General features: G+C 39.8%; 2 protein-coding genes across 8 annotated transcripts in view; both read right to left on the reverse strand.

The window, feature by feature from the left end:
- Window positions 1-271: 271 nt before the first annotated feature.
- Window positions 272-10,221, reverse strand: LOC310736002 (interferon-induced protein 44-like). 7 transcript variants are annotated; one of them, XM_083559361.1, is made up of 9 exons: window positions 7,572-10,221; window positions 7,091-7,528; window positions 5,619-5,729; window positions 4,882-4,942; window positions 4,593-4,788; window positions 3,994-4,149; window positions 3,107-3,278; window positions 902-1,002; window positions 272-759 (listed from the first exon to the last, which is right to left on the reverse strand). In XM_083559361.1, the coding sequence occupies exons 2-9, from the start codon at window positions 7,143-7,145 to the stop codon at window positions 574-576; spliced, it is 1,038 nt and encodes a 345-aa protein (XP_083415487.1). In that variant the 5' UTR covers window positions 7,146-7,528; window positions 7,572-10,221; the 3' UTR covers window positions 272-573. The 7 variants fall into 7 exon arrangements, with proteins under 7 accessions (XP_083415487.1, XP_083415489.1, XP_083415491.1 ...); XM_083559363.1 differs by having other exon boundaries at window positions 7,091-7,172; window positions 10,010-10,199; XM_083559365.1 differs by lacking the exon at window positions 7,572-10,221 and having other exon boundaries at window positions 7,100-7,172; window positions 7,281-7,356.
- Window positions 10,222-15,152: 4,931 nt separating this feature from the next.
- The window catches only part of map1sa (microtubule-associated protein 1Sa), a 28,593-nt gene continuing 21,823 nt past the window's right edge, over window positions 15,153-21,922 (reverse strand). The window contains exons 5-7 of the mRNA XM_083559015.1: window positions 18,830-21,902; window positions 17,745-17,959; window positions 15,153-16,500 (exon numbers count right to left, since the gene is read on the reverse strand). Coding sequence (XP_083415141.1) covers window positions 16,345-16,500; window positions 17,745-17,959; window positions 18,830-21,902 — 3,444 coding nt within the window. The 3' untranslated portion in view covers window positions 15,153-16,344. The remainder of the gene's footprint in view (window positions 16,501-17,744; window positions 17,960-18,829; window positions 21,903-21,922) is intronic.

Below are 21,922 nucleotides of genomic sequence, written 5' to 3' on the forward strand. Positions count from 1 at the left end.
ACATTAAATGTTGGTACTATGACTGGTGAAGGGAGAGAGATAGCTGATATGATGGAGAGAAGAAAGGTAGATATGTAATCAATTAAATATGTTTGTGCTGCTGAAATTCATGAATGGAATTCATAAGAAATTAAACTTTGTGCCTTTTCAATCATCGCAATGCAAACTATAGTTTACATCAGGAAATACTGAAACTGAACACCGTCATACTGACAACACGACTTAACATTTTGACGATCTTGTTTGTGATCAATAAGAAAAGGACTTTTCATTCTGATGACTGTGATTTTTATTGACACAAATACTTACTTTTGAAAAATTAACTAAGGATTTCACTAAACAAATTGTTTTAGAAAAATTTTTTTTTTTGCAAATATTAAGGATAATATGAAGGAATTCTCCAAAGCAAAAGAAAAACTGTAAAAGTACATTACACAAAATTAATTACTGAAAAAAGAAAAAGATCAAAATTGTAGCAGTTGCCACTGACTGGATAATCTTATCTTCTCCAAACCCCCCCCCAGAAATCAGAAAAGACATAAGCGGCGTATCAGCGCATCGGTTCTACATTTTCTAGCTGATAACTTTATATTCCACAGCAGTGTCCTGGAAGTACAGATTAGTGTACTGCAGGATGTGATCGACAGCACTGAGCAGTAAGATGTCCATGTTGTCATCGAGATCCAGCTGGGAGGAGTAGTTTCTCACAGGTACGATGTAGGATAAGGCCATTCCAAGAAGCGCTCCGGCCTTCACCATCTGAACATTACAGCACAGAGCAAGGACGCTAAAATATATACTGAAATACACACACACACACACACACACACACACACACACACACACACACACACACACACACACACACACAACCATGTACATGCTATGGTTGTGCACATACCAGCTGCTGAACTTGGCAGCTCCTGTACACCTGGCTGATGTCTCGAGACGTCTGGGTGCACACTTCATCCACGTGAGTCAGCAGTGCCACCTGGTGCACACCTGCAATAAACACAGAGTTACTGTTTGCGTAAATATATTTATACATATATGTGTATATAACAATTTACTGTAAGTAAGTCTAAAACACACAGATTTAGAAGTAAATAATCAGCAGCAGGGTGGTGTAATGTGGAAAGTGGAGTTACCTCCCTGAAGATAGTTTCCTAATAAAGCATGTCTCTTTATGCTTTATTCCACTTTTACCACAGTGTTTTGCCTGAAGTAACTGATCAGCAACTGATATGTTTCTGCTTCTTATTATCACTCTGTCATAAAAGCTATACATAGCTGTTCCCTCAGTGATCTTTTTTTCCCTTTTCTCTTTCTGGTGAAGTGGTAGCTCAGTGGTTAAGGTTCTGGGTTAATGATCGAAAGGTCGGGGGTGCCCTGGTATCGCTAAGGTGCCACTCTTGGACCCCTAACCTACTGTACTCCAGGGGTGATGTATCATGTCTGACCCCAGCTTACTAGCATTGTTTCTCCTTGCCACAATCTCCATGGTTTGCTTATCAGGGATAAATACACATTGTTCACCATAACTCTTAAATTCTGTAAAGCTGCTTCGAAGTCTGGATTCTTTGTTATTATTACAGTTTCTTCTCTTCTCAGCTGCTTTGTAGAATTTCTTTAATCATCCTTAATATTTGCAAACCAGTAAGTGAATTCTTAAAACAATTTGTACAAACAGCACAAAACATTGAATTTCTTGCAAAAGCCTGTACTTTTCTTAAAATCCGTAGTTCATCTCTCAAAAGTAAGTATTTGTGTCAATGAACATCTAACTTCTATCAGAATAAAAAGTCCCTTTGTCATTGTTCGCAAACAAAATCGTAAAAAATGTTTAGTCATGTTGTCACTATGATGGAGCACAGTTTTAGGATTTCTTGATAAACTATGGTCTGGATCACAGTGACTAAAAAAATGCACGAAATTAGACTTCTTTCTGTTTGGCGTCTATGAATTTCAGCAGCACAAATTAATTTATTTGATTGCATATTCGATTTATATTGATTGGAAGAGACCAGGCAGGACTCACACTTTTACTGTACTGTTCGTTCATTTCCTGGTTGTTCATCCATTTTCAGAAAAGTGTAATTCTTTGTTTTGCTCCGTCTGTATTTGCTCACCAAATTGAAAGTTCATGAGATTCACCTTTAAACTATTTCAGAGAACTAGTTGATTATCGGTTGATCTGATGCTGTTCACTCGCCTTCATTAGTGACATTCAAGATTCATCTGCACAATTCATCAATGGACCATAAAAATAAAAAAAAAAGTTAATAGAAATTTTAAATGAGAAGTGGTTTAACTATTTTGCATTCAATGACTTATGCAATGAACTGATGCTGAGATGTATTGGGGGTTAAAACTATTCAGGTGAAACCAGTATAATATATTTTGATCAACATGAACATAAACAACTAAAAATGTAGGAAACAGCAGACACTTGTACACAATTTGATTAAATGAACGTACTAAAGCATTCACAATTTGATCAAAGCAACAAGAAATGTTTTTATGATGAGCACAAATTACTAAATGATGTGGAGGTTGAACAAGGAGTTTTGAGAATTTCATTTCTGATCTGAGAAACGCTCCGAAGCAACTGAGAAAAACTGTAATATCTAAAACTCCTGAAAAACATTATAATTTTTTAAAAACATTTGCTGGTATTAGAGGTCAATCATTTAATCGGTTTTGCCGATTAATCGGCACTGGTAGTCGATTGCTCGAACAATCCATACCGTTTGTTTTTCCAGTCTTTACGAGAGCTGCCCCTGGAGGCACTGAGGCCACATGCTGTTTGTTTTTACACGTGATACACCTGAGTGCGCTCTATAAATGATTAATTATGTAATTATATTTCTTAATTAACATATTTATTTTCTTTAGCACAGTTTCATGATCCAGTACTTTTTAATTTTTTATGTCCATAATAATGTTCAGTTCTAGTTCACACAGAGTATTATGTTTTTTTTTAAATCCAGTATCCATTTTAAAAACTATCGATTGTTTAATTGGTTATCGGCAAGTGCGATCCAATCTAGCTATCGGTATCTGTAAAATCGGTCGACCTCTAGCTGGTATATGAAATGAGCCTCACCCAGGCTGCTGATTTTTTCTCGGAGCTGCTGAAATGTGCTGCTCAGTCCTTTCGCATAGCTGTTGATTTTGGACGCATCCACTACAAACACCACGCAGTGAATCTTGTCTTTGAGGCTTGGTTCCTTTATGAACTCCGTGTTGTCAGATCTGACCGGCTCTTCTGCACGGAACTGTGAGCAATAAAAAAAAGACTATAAGCACTATTGCTAGATTTCTCTCTTTTTTTCAGGGGGGTGTCACTGCCTTTGTCAGAAAGCATCATACCCTCACTGTAGTACTAATGACTCACAGCCTTTAGACATCAATTTCATCCTGATTTCAAAAATAAAGGACACAAAAATTGAAACACACAGAGGCCACGCCTATTTTTGTTGAACTGATACACACTAAGGCCATGCCTCCATATCTAGGACTAACAAAAACAGAGGGCCCATCTTCCTTAATCAAACTGATACACACACCAAGGCCACATCTGTTTCACTAGAAATGAAACATAAAAAAAAAAAAAAAACGACTCCTTCAGTAGTACTGACACGCTCAGAGGCTACGCCTATTTATGAAGGAATGATACACACAAAGGCAACGCCTCCATAACTAGGAAGAACATCTCCTTTAATCCGAAACACACACCAAGGCCTTGTCTGTTTAAACACACAAAAAACAGTCATCCTTTAGGCTTACTCAGAGTCCATGCTTACTTCTGTAAGACTGACACGCACAAATGCATGCCTCCATAAGACACCATGCCTCCTGTCACTTTGAAATAATGCTGATCTTTGTGTGACATCTTTTTTACATGATCTATTATCTATTACAGCGTCCCTCATTACTGTATAATATCCCTCCCCAGGACACAATCATTCTATACAGGTTTAAAAGATGTACCTGATGTCCCTCTATCACATGTCCTTTGATAACACACAGCGCATCATAAAGGCTCAATCCAGTCGAGTCTCCTTCTCCAATCCCCATAATATCACACAGGACCAGTGGCATGGGGAGTGGTATTTCTCCACTTCGTCTGATCTGGAAGGACTGGAGCTGCATCACAAGACATTACATTTGAATCATTTTTATGCATCCAATATACTTACCACGTGAACATGAAGAATCTACTGAATGGATTTCCAGCATCAGTGCTTTGTAATGGTTAGAGATAAAGATTTTCGATATGTATTAACTATGATATGTAGCTTGTCCTCATAATCATTATAGTATAATTAGCCTTATGTGTTCATTGCCTCCCTACTTATGTCATTTATTTGTTTTAGAAAAACTATTTTATTCTTATTTACTATCATTCTTTTCTTTCCACCACTAATTTGTAGTATTGTATAATTTGTAGCAGCTTACATATATCCTCAGGTTTTTATATAATCCTCTCTTTTTGCCATCTATTATACCCCCAACCTGTTGTACAGCCAATTACTGAATTCGATTTAACAAGCACATGTCCATGTCTCTTTCTTTCTTGTCTCCTTTACCTTTTTTGTGAAGCTTGCAGACGAATAACCCACCATGGCCCGGTTAAGGACGCGCCCCGAAAAGATTGACTGCACAGAACTAATGAAACTGGACTTTCCTGCACCAACAGGACCCAGAAACAGGACTCTGGCCCGGGACACAGCCCCACCGGCCGGTTTGTATGACTCAACCTTCTCCATCAGTTCCTCTCTGGACCTTTGTATACAGCACACAATAAGATTTAAACACTCTGAGAATGCAGATACTGTATTTTACACAAGTACATAGTAGAGTTGCTGGAATACTGACTTTGAGGTCCAGTTCACTGATCTCCATGGAGTCTCGAGTAGATGTAAATTCGGAAATATATCTGTAAATTAAGTAGGTAATACAATATGTAAGGGACAAACAATGATATGCAATGTCCTGCAGGACATGGTGTTATAGGAAATAATCAACTTTAAATTAGAGATAAAGTGAAGGACAGTATTTTGCCAACAATTACTAGTTTTTTTTATTTGTTACCTCTTAATATTTATAATTACACTGACATACACCAACAAAGGCAGGTAAGTGTTTAAGGCGTGGTGCTGCTAATAAGACATTTAGACAGTTAGTAAATAAATCATAAATCATGTTAGTTTCTGTTTTTCCTCATGCAGCTTTTTTTCTCTGTTTATTGCTGTTATAATGTACAGTAAGTGAGAGCAAATTCTAAATTGCTTCTTGTCCATTTCATAAATTTTAACAAATATAAACAGATACATGTACGATGTTTTTTTTTTTTTCCCCAAGTGTAATCAGTGGCAAATTGTTGTGGTAAAAGAGCAATAAAACACAGGATGTGTTGTTCCAAAAGATTAAGTAAAAAATTTTAGTAAAAATAAGTATGAACTTTAGGATGGTAAAATCGATTTTTTTTGTACAATTTATGTAAAAAATTCTTTAGAAACATTAAGACTGCCAGAGAGGAAACCAAAATGATGGGTTCATAATTATAATTTGATTATTTCAATTAATTTGTGTTTAATCAGTATATTTCTTACCTACAGGCCCCTTCCTGCCTTTATTTTCTTCCTGAGGACTTTCATCTGCTGGCTTTACAACATTGAAAATTCTTCTGTTCTTCTCGTTGTCCTTCTTTGCTGTTGTAGGATCTGTTTATTGATAAGTATCAATGCACACACAAAACAGGTTGAAAGATGAACATGCCATTTAAGATTTCACACTGGGGTGGACAAAATAATTCAAATATAATTTATTATGAATATATTAAACCTAAATATGTAAACACAAAGCAAAATCATTCCACCATAATCCACTATTTGGATTTGGTTTTGGGCAGGTGATGAATGGTGCCTAATTTTTTTTCCCAGTCCTTCATGTGCATGTTGGGAAACTGCAAGCGCCCACTCCATGGGTTTTGCACTGAGGAGAGATTTCCGTCTAGCCACTCTGCCATAAAGCCCAGATCAGTGGAGGGTTGCAGTGAAGGATGTCCTTCTGGAACTTTGTCCCATATCCACACAGGATCTCCAGTGCTCAGTCAGCCATCGGGGTCTTGGAAGAGTCCTGTTTGTGTCACACTTCATCTATTTGTCAATTTTGCACCAATTAAGTCTCTGAACTCTGCAGGCAGTTCCAATGACCTCATGGCTTAGTTTTTGCTTTGATACGCATTGTCAGCTGTGAGGCCTTCTATAGAGCGGTCTGTGTCTTTCCAAATCATGTCCAATCAATACACTTTTTCCACATGTAGACTCTAATCAAGGTGTAAAAACATCTCAGCAACGATCAAGAGAAATGGAAGGCACCTGAGCTTATTTCTTATCTTCTTTTATTCAGAAATTTAACAGACATTTCCAGAATTGTGATAGAAGAGTATCTCTGAGAGTGAAAGGGGAAGTTTATAGGACTGTGGTGAGACCTGCGATGTTGTATGGATTAGAGACAGTGGCATTGAGTAAAAGACAGGAGGTGGAGCTGGAGGTAGCAGAGCTGAAGATGTTGAGATTTTCGTTAGGAGTGACGACGATGGACAGGATTATAAATGAGTTTATTAGAGGGATGTAGGACGTTTTGGAGACAAGGTGAAGGAGGCCCAATTGGAATGGTTTGGACATGTGCAGAGGAGGGACATGGGGTACATCGGTAGGTAGAATGCTGAGGATGGAGCCACCAGGAAGGAGGAAAAGAGGAAGACCAAGGAGGAGGTTTATGGATGTGGTGAAGGAAGACATGCAGGTAGTTGGGTTGAAAGAGGCAGATGTAAAGGACAGGGGGGTATGGAGACGGATCATCCGCTGTGGCGCCCCCTAATGGGAGCAGCCAAAAGAAGAAGAAGAAGAGACATTTCCAGAATTCTGTTTTCATTTTGTCATTATAAGATAATGAGTGTATAATAATAATAATAATAATAATAATAATAATAATAATAATAATAATAATAATAAATAATAATAATAATAATAATAATATATACATTTTTTAATGCACTGTGTGTACAATGAAACCATACCTGGCCGACCAAACGTAAAATTTGGCTCTTGATAGTTGAATAAACCAGCTTCCATGATGAACTCTTAAGTATATCAACAGTTCTAAAAAGATTTTTTTATAAGGGAAAGAAGCTCAAATATTTAGGAAATGCTTGAGCTGCAATAGTGAGTAAAACAAAAGAAATGGTTATAAATGTATAAAACTCGGACCGCAGTAAAATCCAGCACGGAAATAGTTTAGAAACTCACAGATCGACTGATGAAACGAAATTGAAACTCAAAACCCATGTGACTTCACATGAAGTGACTTAACCACGCCCCCAATAAAAATTGTGGGATTGGAGAGTAATTCAGTTTGCTCCTGAGATCCTAAAATACGAATTTCTAGAAAAAAAAAACTTCTGTTGTTGATACAATATAGTATCAACAAACACTTGAAATCCACAACATTCCAAAATCTCATTTTTAAACAGTCCAAATTAAATGCATTTACCTTGAAACTGGTCATTTTTTCTCTCTGACACTAGTCTGTTGTGAATATCTGTGAGCTTACAGTATGTTTGCATGAGAAAGCAGGTATCACTTTCGTGACAAACCTGCCCTCCATGTGAGGAACCAAGCTGGGAGAAATGTAGAGGGGGACCCCATACACCCTGCATACAGTCTGTTCAGACTCCATCCTTTGGCAGGTAAAACAGACTGATCAAAACCAGGAGTATCAAACTCCAAAATAGTTTTTCCTGGCAGCCACAATGATTTTTAACACAATCCCATAGCTCCAATCTATATTGGACTAACTCGTGCTGTATTATACACATGTGCTGTAATGTATGTACTATTGGGTATCAGCATTCTGTGATAAGCATGCCCTCTAGTGGTGACTCATGTTATGCTGTATTAGTAGTTGTATTCTATTTCTGAATATTCAGAAATATTCATTTCTGAATATCATTTCTGAATATATATAGCTGAGCTACGTCGATAGTCAGAACATTGTCAATGTGGTGCTGGACTGGCAGATGCATTAAAAGACAGGCTTGTGTGTAGAATGCACAATGAAAGCACACAAAAAAGACTGTTGACAGAAAAAGACTTGACACTTGATTGTGCACTGAACATAGCAATATCCATAGAGACTGCAGCAAAAGATGCATCAAAAAACAATGGAATGTGCAACAAATAAACTCTCAGTGAAATTGGAAAGAAAACAGAAACGTTATCACTGCGGATAAATGTCTCATGATGCGAATGACTGCTGGTTCAAAGATAAAGAGTGCAGGAAATGCCATAAAAAGGGGCACATCGAACGTGTATGCAAAATGGACAAACAGAGGATACAAAAAGACAGAACACACAAGGAGAAACGTAAATCCGCCACTGTATATCAAGTAACTGAAAATGAAACAAACACGAGTTCAGGTACAGATGATCTTTCATGTTTGGAACTGTAAAATATTTAGGAGACAGACCGAAGAGTTATTTGCCTCACACCGGAAGTGTCAGGAGTCAAACTCAAAATGGAGTTAGACACTGGATCGGCCTTATCGGTTATCTCAGCAGCTGATTACCAGCGACTGTTCTCAAAAATATCACTGCAAAGCACATCAGTGATATTAAAGACCTATACTGGTGAAAACGTGTCTCTGAAAGGGAAATTAACAGTAATTGTAAAGTACAAAGGAAATCAGCAGCAATTGTACTTCTTTGTGTTGGAAAACGGAGGGCCTGAATTGTTCGCTATAAAAAAACTGGATGTGTCCCAGCAAGTCACAAACAAAGAGACACAAAAGACCCTAGTGCAAATCATCGAAAATGCAGAACCTGTGGAAAGGAATAGGAACACTTAACGGAATAAAAGCGAAGACACTTCTCCAAAATTCTTTAAAGCTCGCCCAGTCCCGTACGCAATTCGTCCCATGGTGGAGGCAGAGCTGGATAATTTGAAAAAATTGAAATTCTGACAAAGGTTGAATGGAGTGAATGGGCAACACCCATAGTTCCAGTGATCAAAAAGGGAAAGCAGGAGATGTACGTATTTGCAGGGATTTTAAAGTGACCATTAATCCAGCGCTTCAAGCAGTACAGTATCCCCTGCCACGCATTGAAGACATTTTTGCACCCTTGTCCGGTGAAGAACACTTCTCAAAAATTTACCTGGCTCAAGCTTACCTCCAAATGGAGATGAATGAGAAATCCAAGAAATTCTTGACCATCAAAACACATAAAGGGCTCTATCAGTACAACCGTCTTGTTTTTGGAATTGCTTCTGCCCCTGCTTTGTGGCAGAGAGCGATGGACCAGGTGTTGCAGGGTATCCCAGGAACGCAGTGTTACCTGGACGATATCAATGTAATGAGGAAGGATGATACAGATCACCTCCGAAACTTGCAACAGGTGCTGATGAGATTGTATGGACTAAGAGCCAACAAAGAAAAATGTGAGTTCTTTAAGTCTTGGATTTCTTACTGTGGTCATGTGATAGACAAAGATGGTCTACACAAGTCACAAGACAAAATTTAAGCTGTGCTAAATGCACCACACCCACAAAAAGTGTCTCAACTCCAGTCTCGGACTTGTGAACTATTACCACAAATTTCTTCCACACCTCTCCACTGTTCTACATCCTTTGAAACAAGGACACAGTGGAAATGGTCAGACGGCTGTAAAAAGCTTTCCAAAAGACCAAAAGGCTCATAACTTCTGATATAGTGCTGACACACTTTAATCCATCTATGCCATCTATCAGACTGTCATGCAATGCATCACCATATGGAATTGGCGCAGTGCTGTCACACAAGTTTCCAGATGGCACTAAAAAAGATTGCATCTAGATCACTAACGACAGCGGAACGTAACTATGCACAAATAGACTGTGAAGCACTTAGTTTCGTGTGGGGTGTAAACAAATTTCACTATTATCTGTATTGTCAACGATTTACCCTGATCACAGATCATCAGCCCTTGGTCTCGATCTTCAACGCTCGGAAGGGTGTCCCAGCGATGGCCTCAGCACGGCTGCAGCATTGGTCACTCTTCTTGCGTGCTCACCAATATGATATCGAGTACAAAGGCACCAAACTACACGGTAACACGGATGGCTTGTCGTGTCTTCCACTGAAGTTGACAGAAGAGTCAAAGGCGATGAATCCAGAAACCCGAAATGACCCGACATTGTCTAAGGTTTATGATATTACAGTACGTGGGTGGCCGGCACAAGGGAACTTACTGTATCCGGCATTCACAGCAAGGAGAGAACAGCTTTCTGTGTGTCAAGGAACTCTAATGTATGGCTTACCAAATTGCGCAGTAAGATGTTGGACACACTGCATGAAGGACATTTGGGCACTGTAAAAATGAAAAACCTTGCTCGCAGTTACATGTGGTGGCCGGGAATCAACAAGCAGATTGAGGCTCTGGCAAAGGCTTGTCCAGGATGTCAAAGGACCCAGAACTCTCCACCATTAGCTCCTTTGCATCCCTGGGAGTAGCCGTCAACACCGTGGAAAAGAGTGCATGTCGACTTTGCTGGGCCATTCAAGGACTCCATGTTCTTGATCGCCGTGGACGCGCATTCTTAGTGGCCTGAAGTTGTTCTAATAAAGACGACCACATCTGAAAAGACTTTTTCTGTGCTAAGATCAATATTCTCCAGAAACGGGCTGCCAGAACAGATATGCACGGATAATGGACGACAGTTTATTTGAGTTTCAGAAATTCATGAATCTGAACGGAGTCAAGCACATTACTTTTGCACCATACCATCCTGCCACTAATGGCTTGGCAGAAAGGTTTGTACAAACCTTTAAGAAAGCAATAAATGCAATGGACAATGATACCATCTCGCTCCAAAACTAAATAGACAACTTCCTTTTTATGTACAGAAATGCAACACACTCCATGACTGGTCAAACAACAGCGATGATGTTCTTGAAGAGGAATTTAAGATCTCGCTTGGATCTCATCAAACCTGATGTTTGACGTGATGTGGAAAACAAACATGAACGATAGACAAGCAAGAAACTTCCCAGTAGCACAAGCAGTCTTAGCATGTGACTACAGACTGGAAAAATGACAGCCAGGTACCATCGCCACCAGAACTGGTCCCTTGATGTACACAGTAGAGGTTGGTGACAACACATGGAGACGTCATGCAGATCAGCTGGTGGATAATCAGGCAAAATCCTTACTGTTATCTGTTCCTGATTCATCTGACGATGTCTCTGATTTAAATAGCAAGGTAAATTATGCTGTTGAGACTGCCCCTCTTACCTCGGTTACAATGAACGATTCTGAACCGCACAATGATAAACCAGATGTGACGATTCTAGTTACACCTGAACCGCACCGGGGTTCGCAGAGAGACGTTACCCTGTGAGATGTAGGAAACCTCCACAGATGCTTGATTTGTGGTGTGTTGTACATTTACATTTGCGGCGTTTGGCAGATGGACTTATCCAGAGCGACGTACAAAAGTGCTTTGAGTCCCTAGCAATGAATAAATCTACACTGGTACACAAGATTATAAACTTAATCTAAATATAACTCTTGAATTCTACAAAGCAAACCTGGAAAGTGCTAATTCAAGTGTTTCAGGGAGAGGTAGGTCTTTAACCGTCGCTTTTAGTAGATTGAATATTCAATGGTGTTCAAAGCTAATAGTGCTTAAAAGGCTACACAAATAGTCAAGTCAAGTCAAGTCAAGTTTATTTCTAAAGCGCTTTTCACAACAGACATTGTCTCAAAGCAGCTTTACACAAATCAACAGTGAAGGTGAATGGTGTGTATTTATCCCTGATGAGCAGCCGTGGTGACTGTGGCAAGGAAAAACTCCCTTAGATGTTATGAGGAAGAAACCTTGAGAGGAACCGGACTCAAAAGGGGAACCCATCCTCATTTGGGTGACATCAAGAGTTTGATCATAAATCTTTCAACAATACAGAACACTGGAGAGTGAGAACTAACATGAGTACTGGAGTGCAAGATTATAAGTGATGTTCTTTTTACAGCCTTATACAGTCTATATGGTTAGTAGCTCCTAGTTTTATGAGCTCAGCATTTGTGATCATCACAGATCCAGCATCAGCTTCTCCATGCCAGAGCCTTTAAACACTCCAGGAGGTCCAATGTCGAAATCCACACATGTAGCGGGATCCAAATGGGACTGGTACGTCTCTAGATGGTTCGAGATGTTTGCGAGTTCGGCATCTACTTCTTCAAAGGTCCGTAATCATCCCGAGGTGACTGGAGCTGGCCAAACCTCAGGGTGTCTCGGGATGGGGAGAGAAAGAGAAGCAGTGGAGAGGAATTAGCGTAGCTGCTGTTCATGATATTAACAGCACAAGTTGATAATGTGCATGTGATCAGATGTTCTGGAGCACAAAGTTATGATATGTGATGTGTGTTATGTGTAGGCTTTGCTAAAAAGATATGTTTTTAATCTGCACTTAAACTGGGTGAGTGTGTCTGAGCCCCAAACACTGTCAGGAAGACTGTTCCAGAGTTTAGGAGCTAAATGTGAAAATGCTCTACCACCTTATACAAATAATACCTTAATCACTTATTAATGTATATTTCTCACAACACTATAGAGTTCTGTCCACTTTATTAGTTCAGTCAGCTTTAAAACTAATCAACAAACACTTTCTAAATGATTGAAAGTTTGATCAAGCAGGGAAACAGTATAACACCGGGGGTATCTAGGACCAGGTGGCTGTGAAACACTGTTCCAACCGAACATTAATTACAAAGTTATGGGCACGAGTTTAATATAAGGATGTGGACTCAAAAAGGAGAAGGGCACAAAACGCTCACCGCTACATCTAGTTTTGTCCAGCAGAGGGAGACAATACTTCAAACCAGAATTTGTGCTGAAGCCAACTAGGTAACTGAATGCTTTTTGAAGTTAACCAACATCAGTAAAGTGTGTCTGGATTAAAGCTGTTCATGCAACAGCTGGATCTCTGTTCTTTATCCAACTAAACCATTTACAACAGTCAGTCATGTGAATATGAAAATAAACCCTCTTTGAATTCTGTAGTTTTACATATCAGGACATTACATTTTTATATATTTTTTTTACTTTAATTAGTTTATTTTATTATACTACATTAAGTCATTTAGTTTATTTCGTTTCTTTGATCAGAAATAAAATGTGATATTTTCAATAAGCAGCTCCCCCAACACATCTACATACACATACAAGTAGAAAATGAATGAATCACACTTTGAGATTTTGGAGGAGAGATCATCTTGGAGGTTGGGCACCAATAATCCTCTCAGCAGTCCTAACTGTCCGCTGTAGCCTCCTGATGTCTCATTTGGACAATCTCTGCTGGGCCTTTTTAGCAATAGAGTCAATATTATTTTATAGTTTATTACACTTCAAGTCCAGAGAGATTGTGGCACCCAGAAACTTGTTAAGGTGCTGTTTATAATGGTGAGTGTGTGTGTGTGTGTGTGTGTGTGTGTGTGTGTGTGTGGGGGGGGGGGTTCTCTAGAAGTCCAAAATCTTCTCCACTGTTTTGAGCATGTTGAGCTCGAGGTCGTTGTGATTGCACCAGACAGCCAACTCTTTAAATTCCTGTCTGTAGACAGACTCGTCTCCATCCTGGATGAGGCCAATGACTGTAGTGTCGTCCGCACACTTCTGGAGCTTGACAGAGGTTTTTTTTTTTTAAAGGGGCAGTCATTTGTGTACAGAGAGCAGAGCAGTGCAGAGAGAACGCAACTATGGAGAGCACCAGTGCTAATAGTAAGAGACCTGGATGTGAGTTTGCCCAGCCTCACTGTCTGCTGCTTGTCTGTCAAGAAGATGGTGATCCACTGATAGATTGGGGTAGGCACAGAGATCTGGGTCACGAATGATGGTCCCTGATCTATCAAGATGTTGCTGAATATAATGCAGGCCCATGCTGATCATCTGCAGACCTGTTTGCTCTGTTGGCAAACTGAAGATGATCCAGCAAAGGTCCAGTGATGTCATTCAAGTAGGCCAGGACCAGTCTTTCTAACGAGTTTACGATCACAGAATATATTAATCAAAACCAGTGATTTGTTTTGTTTTTTTGAGGACTGAGTTGTTAGTAAAGCGTTTGAAGCAACAGGGAACTACACACAGCTCCAGTGATCTTTTGAAGATATGAGTGAAGATGAGGACAAGTTTACCAACACAGACTTTTAGACAGGCAGGTGAAACACACAGTTTGGGACTTTCATGAACGACCCATCAGTAGGTCATTGAGATTATCAGGCATTTCTTTATGCACAGCTCTCTAATTCCTGACATCATTATAAATTACATACGCACATACATACACAAAAACACACACACACACACTTACTGTATATATACATAAGAAAGAAGAGCACAAACACGATGAAATAGTGCAGACTGTTTTAATGCAAATGGATTTTCACTCACACATAACCCGGGTTTGCAAGTATGCAAATCATGTATCTGAAGCATATGATTTGTTCAGCCAACTTGGATATGATAGTGTTTAAGGCTTGTGGAAGAAACAAACGCTGGAAAAAAAAAAGTACACAAATGAAAATGCTCAACAAAACCACATCCACACTTCTCCAGTAACCATCACTTAATCAGAGAGACATACAGTGTTCTTTTACAACATGCTCCATTTCCTCAATGCGGGAACAGAAAATCCTTCACTGATTAAAGGAATGAGTTCAATTCCCAAAATGAGTTTTTTAGTAATGTATCTTTTAAGGCAATTTATTCCTAGTTAATTGCTTTTTTCTGAATTATGGATAAAATCTACCCTGAATCGTTACGTTTAGCCCCCTGATAAACCCTAGTGTGAAAGAACATTTAATGTATAATAAAATTTTGAGTTTTGCTTTCAACTTCTTCCGTTTTCTATTTCCACAGTAACCTGCTGATTGTGGTGCACTGGCCCATGCGTTTAGGTCTCCTCGACATCTGTACATTCTGTTCAAACAGATCAGCTTGGAAAGGTTCAATGATCATACTAATACCATCATCCATGCCATGGCACTCACCATCTCACAGATCTTTGCAGTTCAATCAAACTTGCAGCATGTCTCGAGCAGAAGATGAAGTCGTGTTCATCTGGTGCATTTTATTTATTTTTTTAATATTTTAATACAGGAACCAGATACATTGGGTTAGTGTCTCATTTACCATTCATCAAAACATGCCAAAAGTTTCTGAATCGTAAAATTAAGAATATACATGATTGTGTAAAAAAAACAACAACAACAACAACTGAACAAACCAACAAACAAAAAACCGATTGACACACGGTGTACCGTCACTAGATCAAATGTAGCCCTGGACTACACTAATGCTGCGTTCGATTTAACTTAAAAAATTATAAGTCTGTCCTCAGAAGCATTTGGGTCACTAATGGAATAAATGCGTAATTTTGTTTTGTATTTTGTAAACAACAATCTAGCCAGCTACAGCAATAAATCTAGCTATAAGAAATGTTTTATTTGTATAAGCATTGATGTAGAGTTGAGGAGACCAAACCCAAATTTCCAAGTTGAAAATCCAAATTTTGGGGGGTGGGTTCTTTGGTTTTTCCTGTGTTTTTTTTTTAAGCTTCAGTCGAACGCAGAGTAAATCCAACGGCTGCAGTAAACAATTAGTTAGAAAACACTTGTGCTTGTGAGTGGTGCAGGATCACCATCAACTGCAAGCGTGAAAATGAAAAATACTGACATCAAACTGTTCGGACATGCAGTCGTGATCTCGGATCTACAGAAGGAAAACCAGGGATGTGCTTGATTATATACGAACAACCAAAGCGACACTTTTGCGATTTAGAGACAATAAAAAGAACCCTGTGGGACCAGGACGATGACCGTCGAACCTCTTTTCTGTCCATCACAAAGTCCTCTGTGTTTTGTGTTTCCCTGTTTGTGCTAAAAATCCAAACTGTGCAACCAAGCAACAGACAACAACAGACTGTAGGAATGGGATAAAAGAAACTCGATCTTATCAGGATCTATAAAGTCTATACAGCTTGGGAACTGGTAAAACCAATATTTTACCAATACAAAAAGAAAAAAAATTTGTTCACACAATTCTAATATTCTATTACTTCCTGTAAATCTTCATTAATGGAGATTCACAGTTTTTTTTTAGCTAACGCTTAAAGCTTTTCCTTAAAGGTTAACACGTATCTGAGCTGTTACACAAACGTTTCCAAGCTCTGAACCGAAATTTCTCTCTTGGCCTAAGTGCTCGAATCACTCAAACAGGACTTATTACTTTTTCCCCACTTCCCATTCAAAATTCCACTTTGCAAGCAGGGAACGTTTCATCCTGCATGGCCACGGTACTGTTGCTTCCCAACACCGTTATCGCTAGCTCTTTTTGCCTTTCGTGCGTCTCTTGGTACCAGTCGTGCATTGTTAGCGAATCAAAAGTGGGGATCAGTGTGACCTGAAAAAGAGAAGCATCAATAACACTTAATAAATTGGACAAAGCAAAACATAACATTTAGCTCAATATCAATTATTTTGCAGTTTTTCCTCAGTGGCTTTAGAGCATTTCTCGATTCATCCTTTGCAAACCAGTAAGTGCATTTCTCAAAACAATTTGTAAAAATAGAACCACACATTGGAGTTCTTGCAAAAGTCTATACTACTCAAAATCCTTAGTTCATCTCTCGAAAGTAATATTTGGGTCAATGAGCAAATCATTGCCATGAGAATATCAAGTCCATTTGTCATTGTTCACAAACCAAATCGTCTAAATGTTCAGTCGAGTCGTCTGTATGACGGCGCACGGTTTCAGTGTTTCCTGATGTTAATTACGGTTTGGATATACAATGATTAAAAATGCACAAGGCTGAATTTCTTCTGTATGGCAGATATGGATTTTAACAGCACAAAAGTATTTACAGTGGTCCCCCCGAACTCAGGGGGGGGGTAACGTTCTAAGACCCCCTGAAAATCCCAGAATTTTGGACGGAACCCCGCAGCCCCTATGGTACCTTAGTGAATTCATCTAGACATTATGTCACTTTAATACAATAAAAAGTTTTAACATTTGTTATGAAATTTGTTAGTGAAAACAGTTTAAATTGTTTTTTCTAAGGTTCGGTCCCGCTACGGATTCCCGCGAATTTAAGGATGATCCGCAACTTTCTGTTGGTTAGTTTTCAAATAAGAACCTGCAAATTTTCCGAGCCACAAGTTCCGAACCGGCGAATTGTCAGGGTTGGCTGTATTTGATTACATATTTGAATTATTTCGATTGATTTTATTGATATATCGAAACCGGACGGGATTTACACTTTTACTGTACTGTTCGTTTGTTCCTAGTTGTTCATCCATTTTCAGAAACTGTAATACTTTATTTTGCTTCGTCTGTATTTGCTCACCAAACTGAAGGTTCACGAGATTCACCTTTGAGCTTTTTCAGAGTTGATTATTGGTTGATTATTTGTTGATCTGAGGGGGGACCACTGGCGTAAATGTAAACTGAGAAAAACTGTAAATCTAAATAAATTGTTTTAGTTACCCAAAGATGATTGACAGTTTTTGTTTCTCATAATACCAACCGCAACCATGCTAATAAATGCAGGCTGGCATTAACCAACAAAAACTGCAAATGGGCTCCATAAAAGGTTTATAACTAAATCTATAGAAACATGCTAAAGACAAGTTAAATCATAAACCAACCTGTATGTTGGGCCAGGCTGCTTTGCCTTCTAACAGAGATTCAAGGATGGGCCTCATGACCGAGTCCTTGTATGATTCTTCCCCACTTATTACATAGCAGGACGAGCGAACGCGGCGGAAAAAATCCACACCGACTGTAGAAGCTGCATAGCCAGAGGGTAGGTATGCAAGGTCCAGATAAACTGATGCAGAAATTGACTTGTTACCCATTGGTCCTGCAAAGAAAGGAGTTATGCGATTATGTTTTGAGTTTATTAGGTCTTTAATAAACAACAAAAATGTAAAATAAATCAATTCCATGATTAGTTTTCTTCTTTTTCCAGCACAACCTGGTCCTAAGTATGGTATGTGCTTTTTGAGCATCGCATTCAACGTCTAGTCCCAATTTGCTCTTGCAATTATGAACTATTATTCCAGGAAGATGGTCCACTAGATTTTGGAGGGTGCTTGTGGACATGTGTTCATCAGCCAAAAGCGTTTTAGTAATGTCAGGTACTGATGTGGGTGAGGTGAGGAGGTTTGGGGTGCAGTCAGAGTTCCAATTGATCCTAAAGGTGTTCAGTAGGGTTGAGATCAGAGCTCTATAGCAGGCCACTCAAGATCTTCCTCTCCAAACCATGTAAACCATATCTATATGGAGCTTAGATTGTGCACAGGGACATTGCAATGCTGGAACAAAGTTCAAGTGATCGCAAAATTGTATTATAGCGCATCCAAAGACGTCTTGTACAATTGTGTAAATCCAGCTTTGTGGTTAAAATCTGGAGAAGAACTACAGGAAAGGTCAGGTGTCTCAATACTTTTGTCCATACAGTGTAGTTGAAGTGTATTTTTGTTTTATATTGTGCTGCATATAAATGTGTATTGTTTGTGTTTATCTATGTTATTAGATATTAGGTGTGTTATTAGGTTTTGAAAATGTTCTGTTTCTGGCTCTGGTTTTAGGAGCTGTTCTTGAATGGTTTAAGTCGGATGTGAAGTATTCCACGTATATGTTTGGGGGTGCTGAACATCTCCGTGTATGAACTTTCAGCTAAACCTATTTATAGGTTTATACTGGTAAATTAAAATGGTATACTACACACCTGATTGTGGTTTTGCACTTCCGGACACTGGTCTTGTGTTACCAATGGTACTCCGTGAAGCAGACTTTGTATCCAAGCTTGACGAATACCTAATTGTACCACTTGATGTTGCCTGAGAACCAGCCTTCGTCTTGCTACTTTGCGCTGTATTATTTGCTGCTGCCAGCTTTTGTGTGCCAGAAGTTGCAGGTTTTTTGGCCTTTGCAGCTACATTCTTTGAGGACTTGCCTTGGGGATCAGCTTCTGGGTCAATCATGCAGGTGCCAGGTTGAGGTGGGAGGGGAGGCAAGTCCTTCATTGGTGCTGGAGGGGGATCTGGAGAGGAATGTGATGGATCTATGTGAAATGAGTGACTGCTGGGATGATCATGTGGATGAATGGGTGGGAAAAGGTCAGCAGACTCCTCATCAGAATCCAAGTCATCACTAATTGAAGGACATTCTCCGGTAGCTGGCGGGACATCGGAGTCTGAGACAGTAGGAAAGGAGTCACTGACAGAGGTCAGTGTTGTCACTTGGCCTTGTGAAGAGTTACAGATGCTGTTATTGTTGCACTGCAAAAGTGATTTTGCTGACTTTTCAGACTGGTCCCTCTCAGGTGAGAAGTTCGGAGGACCTGGGCTAGGTAACCCTGTTTGGTTGTCTGGAGATTTGTGATGCTCGAATTCACAAGGTGACACCAAACAAAGGTCAACATCGTGAGGTGGGATATCGGGGAAAAGAGACTGTGGGCCAGAGAGAGGTTTCTCGGAACCATTACAGTTTGGGTCATCATTATGTAATGTCCTTAAAGGTAATGACATAGATGCTTTTGAATCGTGTCCACTGGTGTATATGCAGTCTTCTGATTGTCCAACAGGATGTAATACTTGCTTGAAAGAAACTGATAAAGAATTATCCACCTCAGTTGAGTGTGGAGAACCTTCCTGAGCAGGTAGGGATGTGATTGTGGATGAGACATCTGGGATGTTGTCCTTAAAAGAGGTGGAGTTGGCAACTGGGAGACTCTTTAAACTAACTGCCTCATGAATATCTTCAGGACCAGTGTCTTGATCATTATATTTAGGTGACTGGCAAAATGGTACCCGTGCTGCACTGTTTGCTGGAGAGACCGTTTCAAGAACTCCGTCAATTAACCCGTGCTCCATTGGTGTGAGATCAAAATTGACACTCTTCTCATTTTTTGGAATCTTTGCAAGTGGTGAAGGAGAGCCCAGAGCAGAATGTGAGGCAGATAATGTCTCTGTACATCGAAATTTCTCTGGAGTGTCTGAAAAGTCTGTTCCACTTTGGGCTCCGTTTAACTGATGTTCATCTTTCTCAGTTTGCTCGGTGCCTTCTGCGGCAGAACCCAAACAATTCCCTTCCTCATCCAATACTCGATGAACCTCAGACAAGTTTTGGTCGGAGTTTGTTTTCCGAATGTGCGCTTCGTTATTCTCTGGTTTCGGCTTTATCCCTTTTGGTAAACTGTCCTTTTTACTGATTGCCGAATCTTTCTTGCTGGATGGCTTCCTCATCTCGATAGATGCGCTTCCAGATGCTTTTTTGGCGTCCTTGACAGCTGGCTTAGTTGTCATTTTCTTCTCCTCTGGTTTAGCCTCCTTCTTAATCTCCTTCTTTATTTCAGGTTTAACATCTTTTTTAGTTTTGGGTCCCAAGTCTTTTTTTATCAACTCCTTCTTTTTGTCAAGATTTTCATCTTTCTTGGGAGGATTTGTCGAAAGGCTGGTTGAGGGCCGTTCCTCTTTCTTCTTTACTTCTTTTTTCTCCTCTTTAACAGGCTCCTTTTTAACCAATGGCTTAAAGAGTCTTTGTTTTGCATCATCTTTTGGCTTCGCTTTTTCCTCGACTTCTTTACTCTCTTTTACTCCGGTTTCCGTTATAGATTTGGGTTTCACTTTAGTGTCTTGTTTCTTCACGTCAACTCTGCTCACTTTGTCTTTGACGAGTAAGGCACTCACGGGTCTCGAATCTTTGGTGAGAGACTTAAGGCTTTCTTTGCTTTCTGTACGCTTTGGTTGCTTGTCAGATTTCAATGAGTCAAGATCATGTAAACTCACCACTGGGTGCTTAAGAAAGTCTAGATGTTTCAACCTCTCCAACCCTTCAAATATTTTCGCCTGTGGTGTGCAACCAGGGAAAAGAACACGAACAATTTTTTCTTGAGGGTTAGCAGGATGCCATACCAACAATGCACATATAGAAACCAGGCAGGGTAAAGGAATTTCTGAACCCTTTACACCAGATACACAGCTGGGCCATTTTTGCATAAAAGTTTCTAGTTCTTTACTTCCTTTGACTGGATTAAGAACATACAGTTCCAAACGGCCGACACCCATCTTCTGAAAAAGGATCAGCGGGTCAATATTTGGACTGTTAGGACGACTGAGGGATTCTGGAGAAATTGATAAACGTTCTAGATACTGTAGTGTAAGTGAAACCTGATCACAGCCGCGCAAGACCTTCGGATCACCTTGAAGTGTCTTAAGTCTTTCAGGGGCATTAAGGAACGCAACCCCGATTTCTGGAGATATTAAGTTCCTCTGCCAGTCTTCATTGCTTTGGGAACCAGCTGAATCCTCTTCTTCCTGCTCTACCGTTTTTCTCCGAAGGAAGCTGTTCATACCCGGCAAGTTATCCGCACCAATGTGTGTCAGAAGTATTGAGTCCACCCTGTCCAAATGTCTCACCAGTTTCCAGAAACATGAGCGTGAATTTGACCCACCATTGACCAAGACATTAAAACCGTTCACAGCAAAGAAGGCGGAGTCTCCTCTACCACCAGGAAACACATAGCAGCAGGGACGGGACAGTTTTAGAAAACCGACGGTGCTAGGAGGCTCAAGGAGCTCAAAAGCCAACCGAGGTTCGAGAGACTCAGAAAGGTACTCTGTAAACTCCTGCAGGCCTTCCATTTCAGGCAGCACTGATGGTGGGTTGGTCTTGATTTCAATAAAGTCTTGCAAATTGTGCTTCTCCAACATGGAGCTTTTCCAGGATCCAGATAAGGGGCAACTCAGTGTAAGGCTTGCTTTGTGTGTAGGGTCAGCCGAGCTCAACATCTCACCAATCTGCATTAGAATAAAAAAAG

This window comes from Silurus aristotelis (genome assembly GCF_946808225.1).
Source record: "Silurus aristotelis genome assembly, chromosome: 13".
NCBI lineage: Eukaryota > Metazoa > Chordata > Actinopteri > Siluriformes > Siluridae > Silurus > Silurus aristotelis.

Bases quoted from the DNA above. Each gene is read 5' to 3' on its own strand.
- LOC310736002 (XM_083559361.1), bottom strand. From the start codon at position 7,145: ATGGAAGCTGGTTTATTCAACTATCAAGAGCCAAATTTTACGTTTGGT. The intron at 4,943-5,618 runs GTAAGAAATATA...CTTAATTTACAG, and splicing joins AGGCAGGAAGGGGCCTGTAG to ATATATTTCCGAATTTACAT. The intron at 760-901 runs GTATGTGCACAA...TGTAATGTTCAG, and splicing joins GCTGCCAAGTTCAGCAGCTG to ATGGTGAAGGCCGGAGCGCT.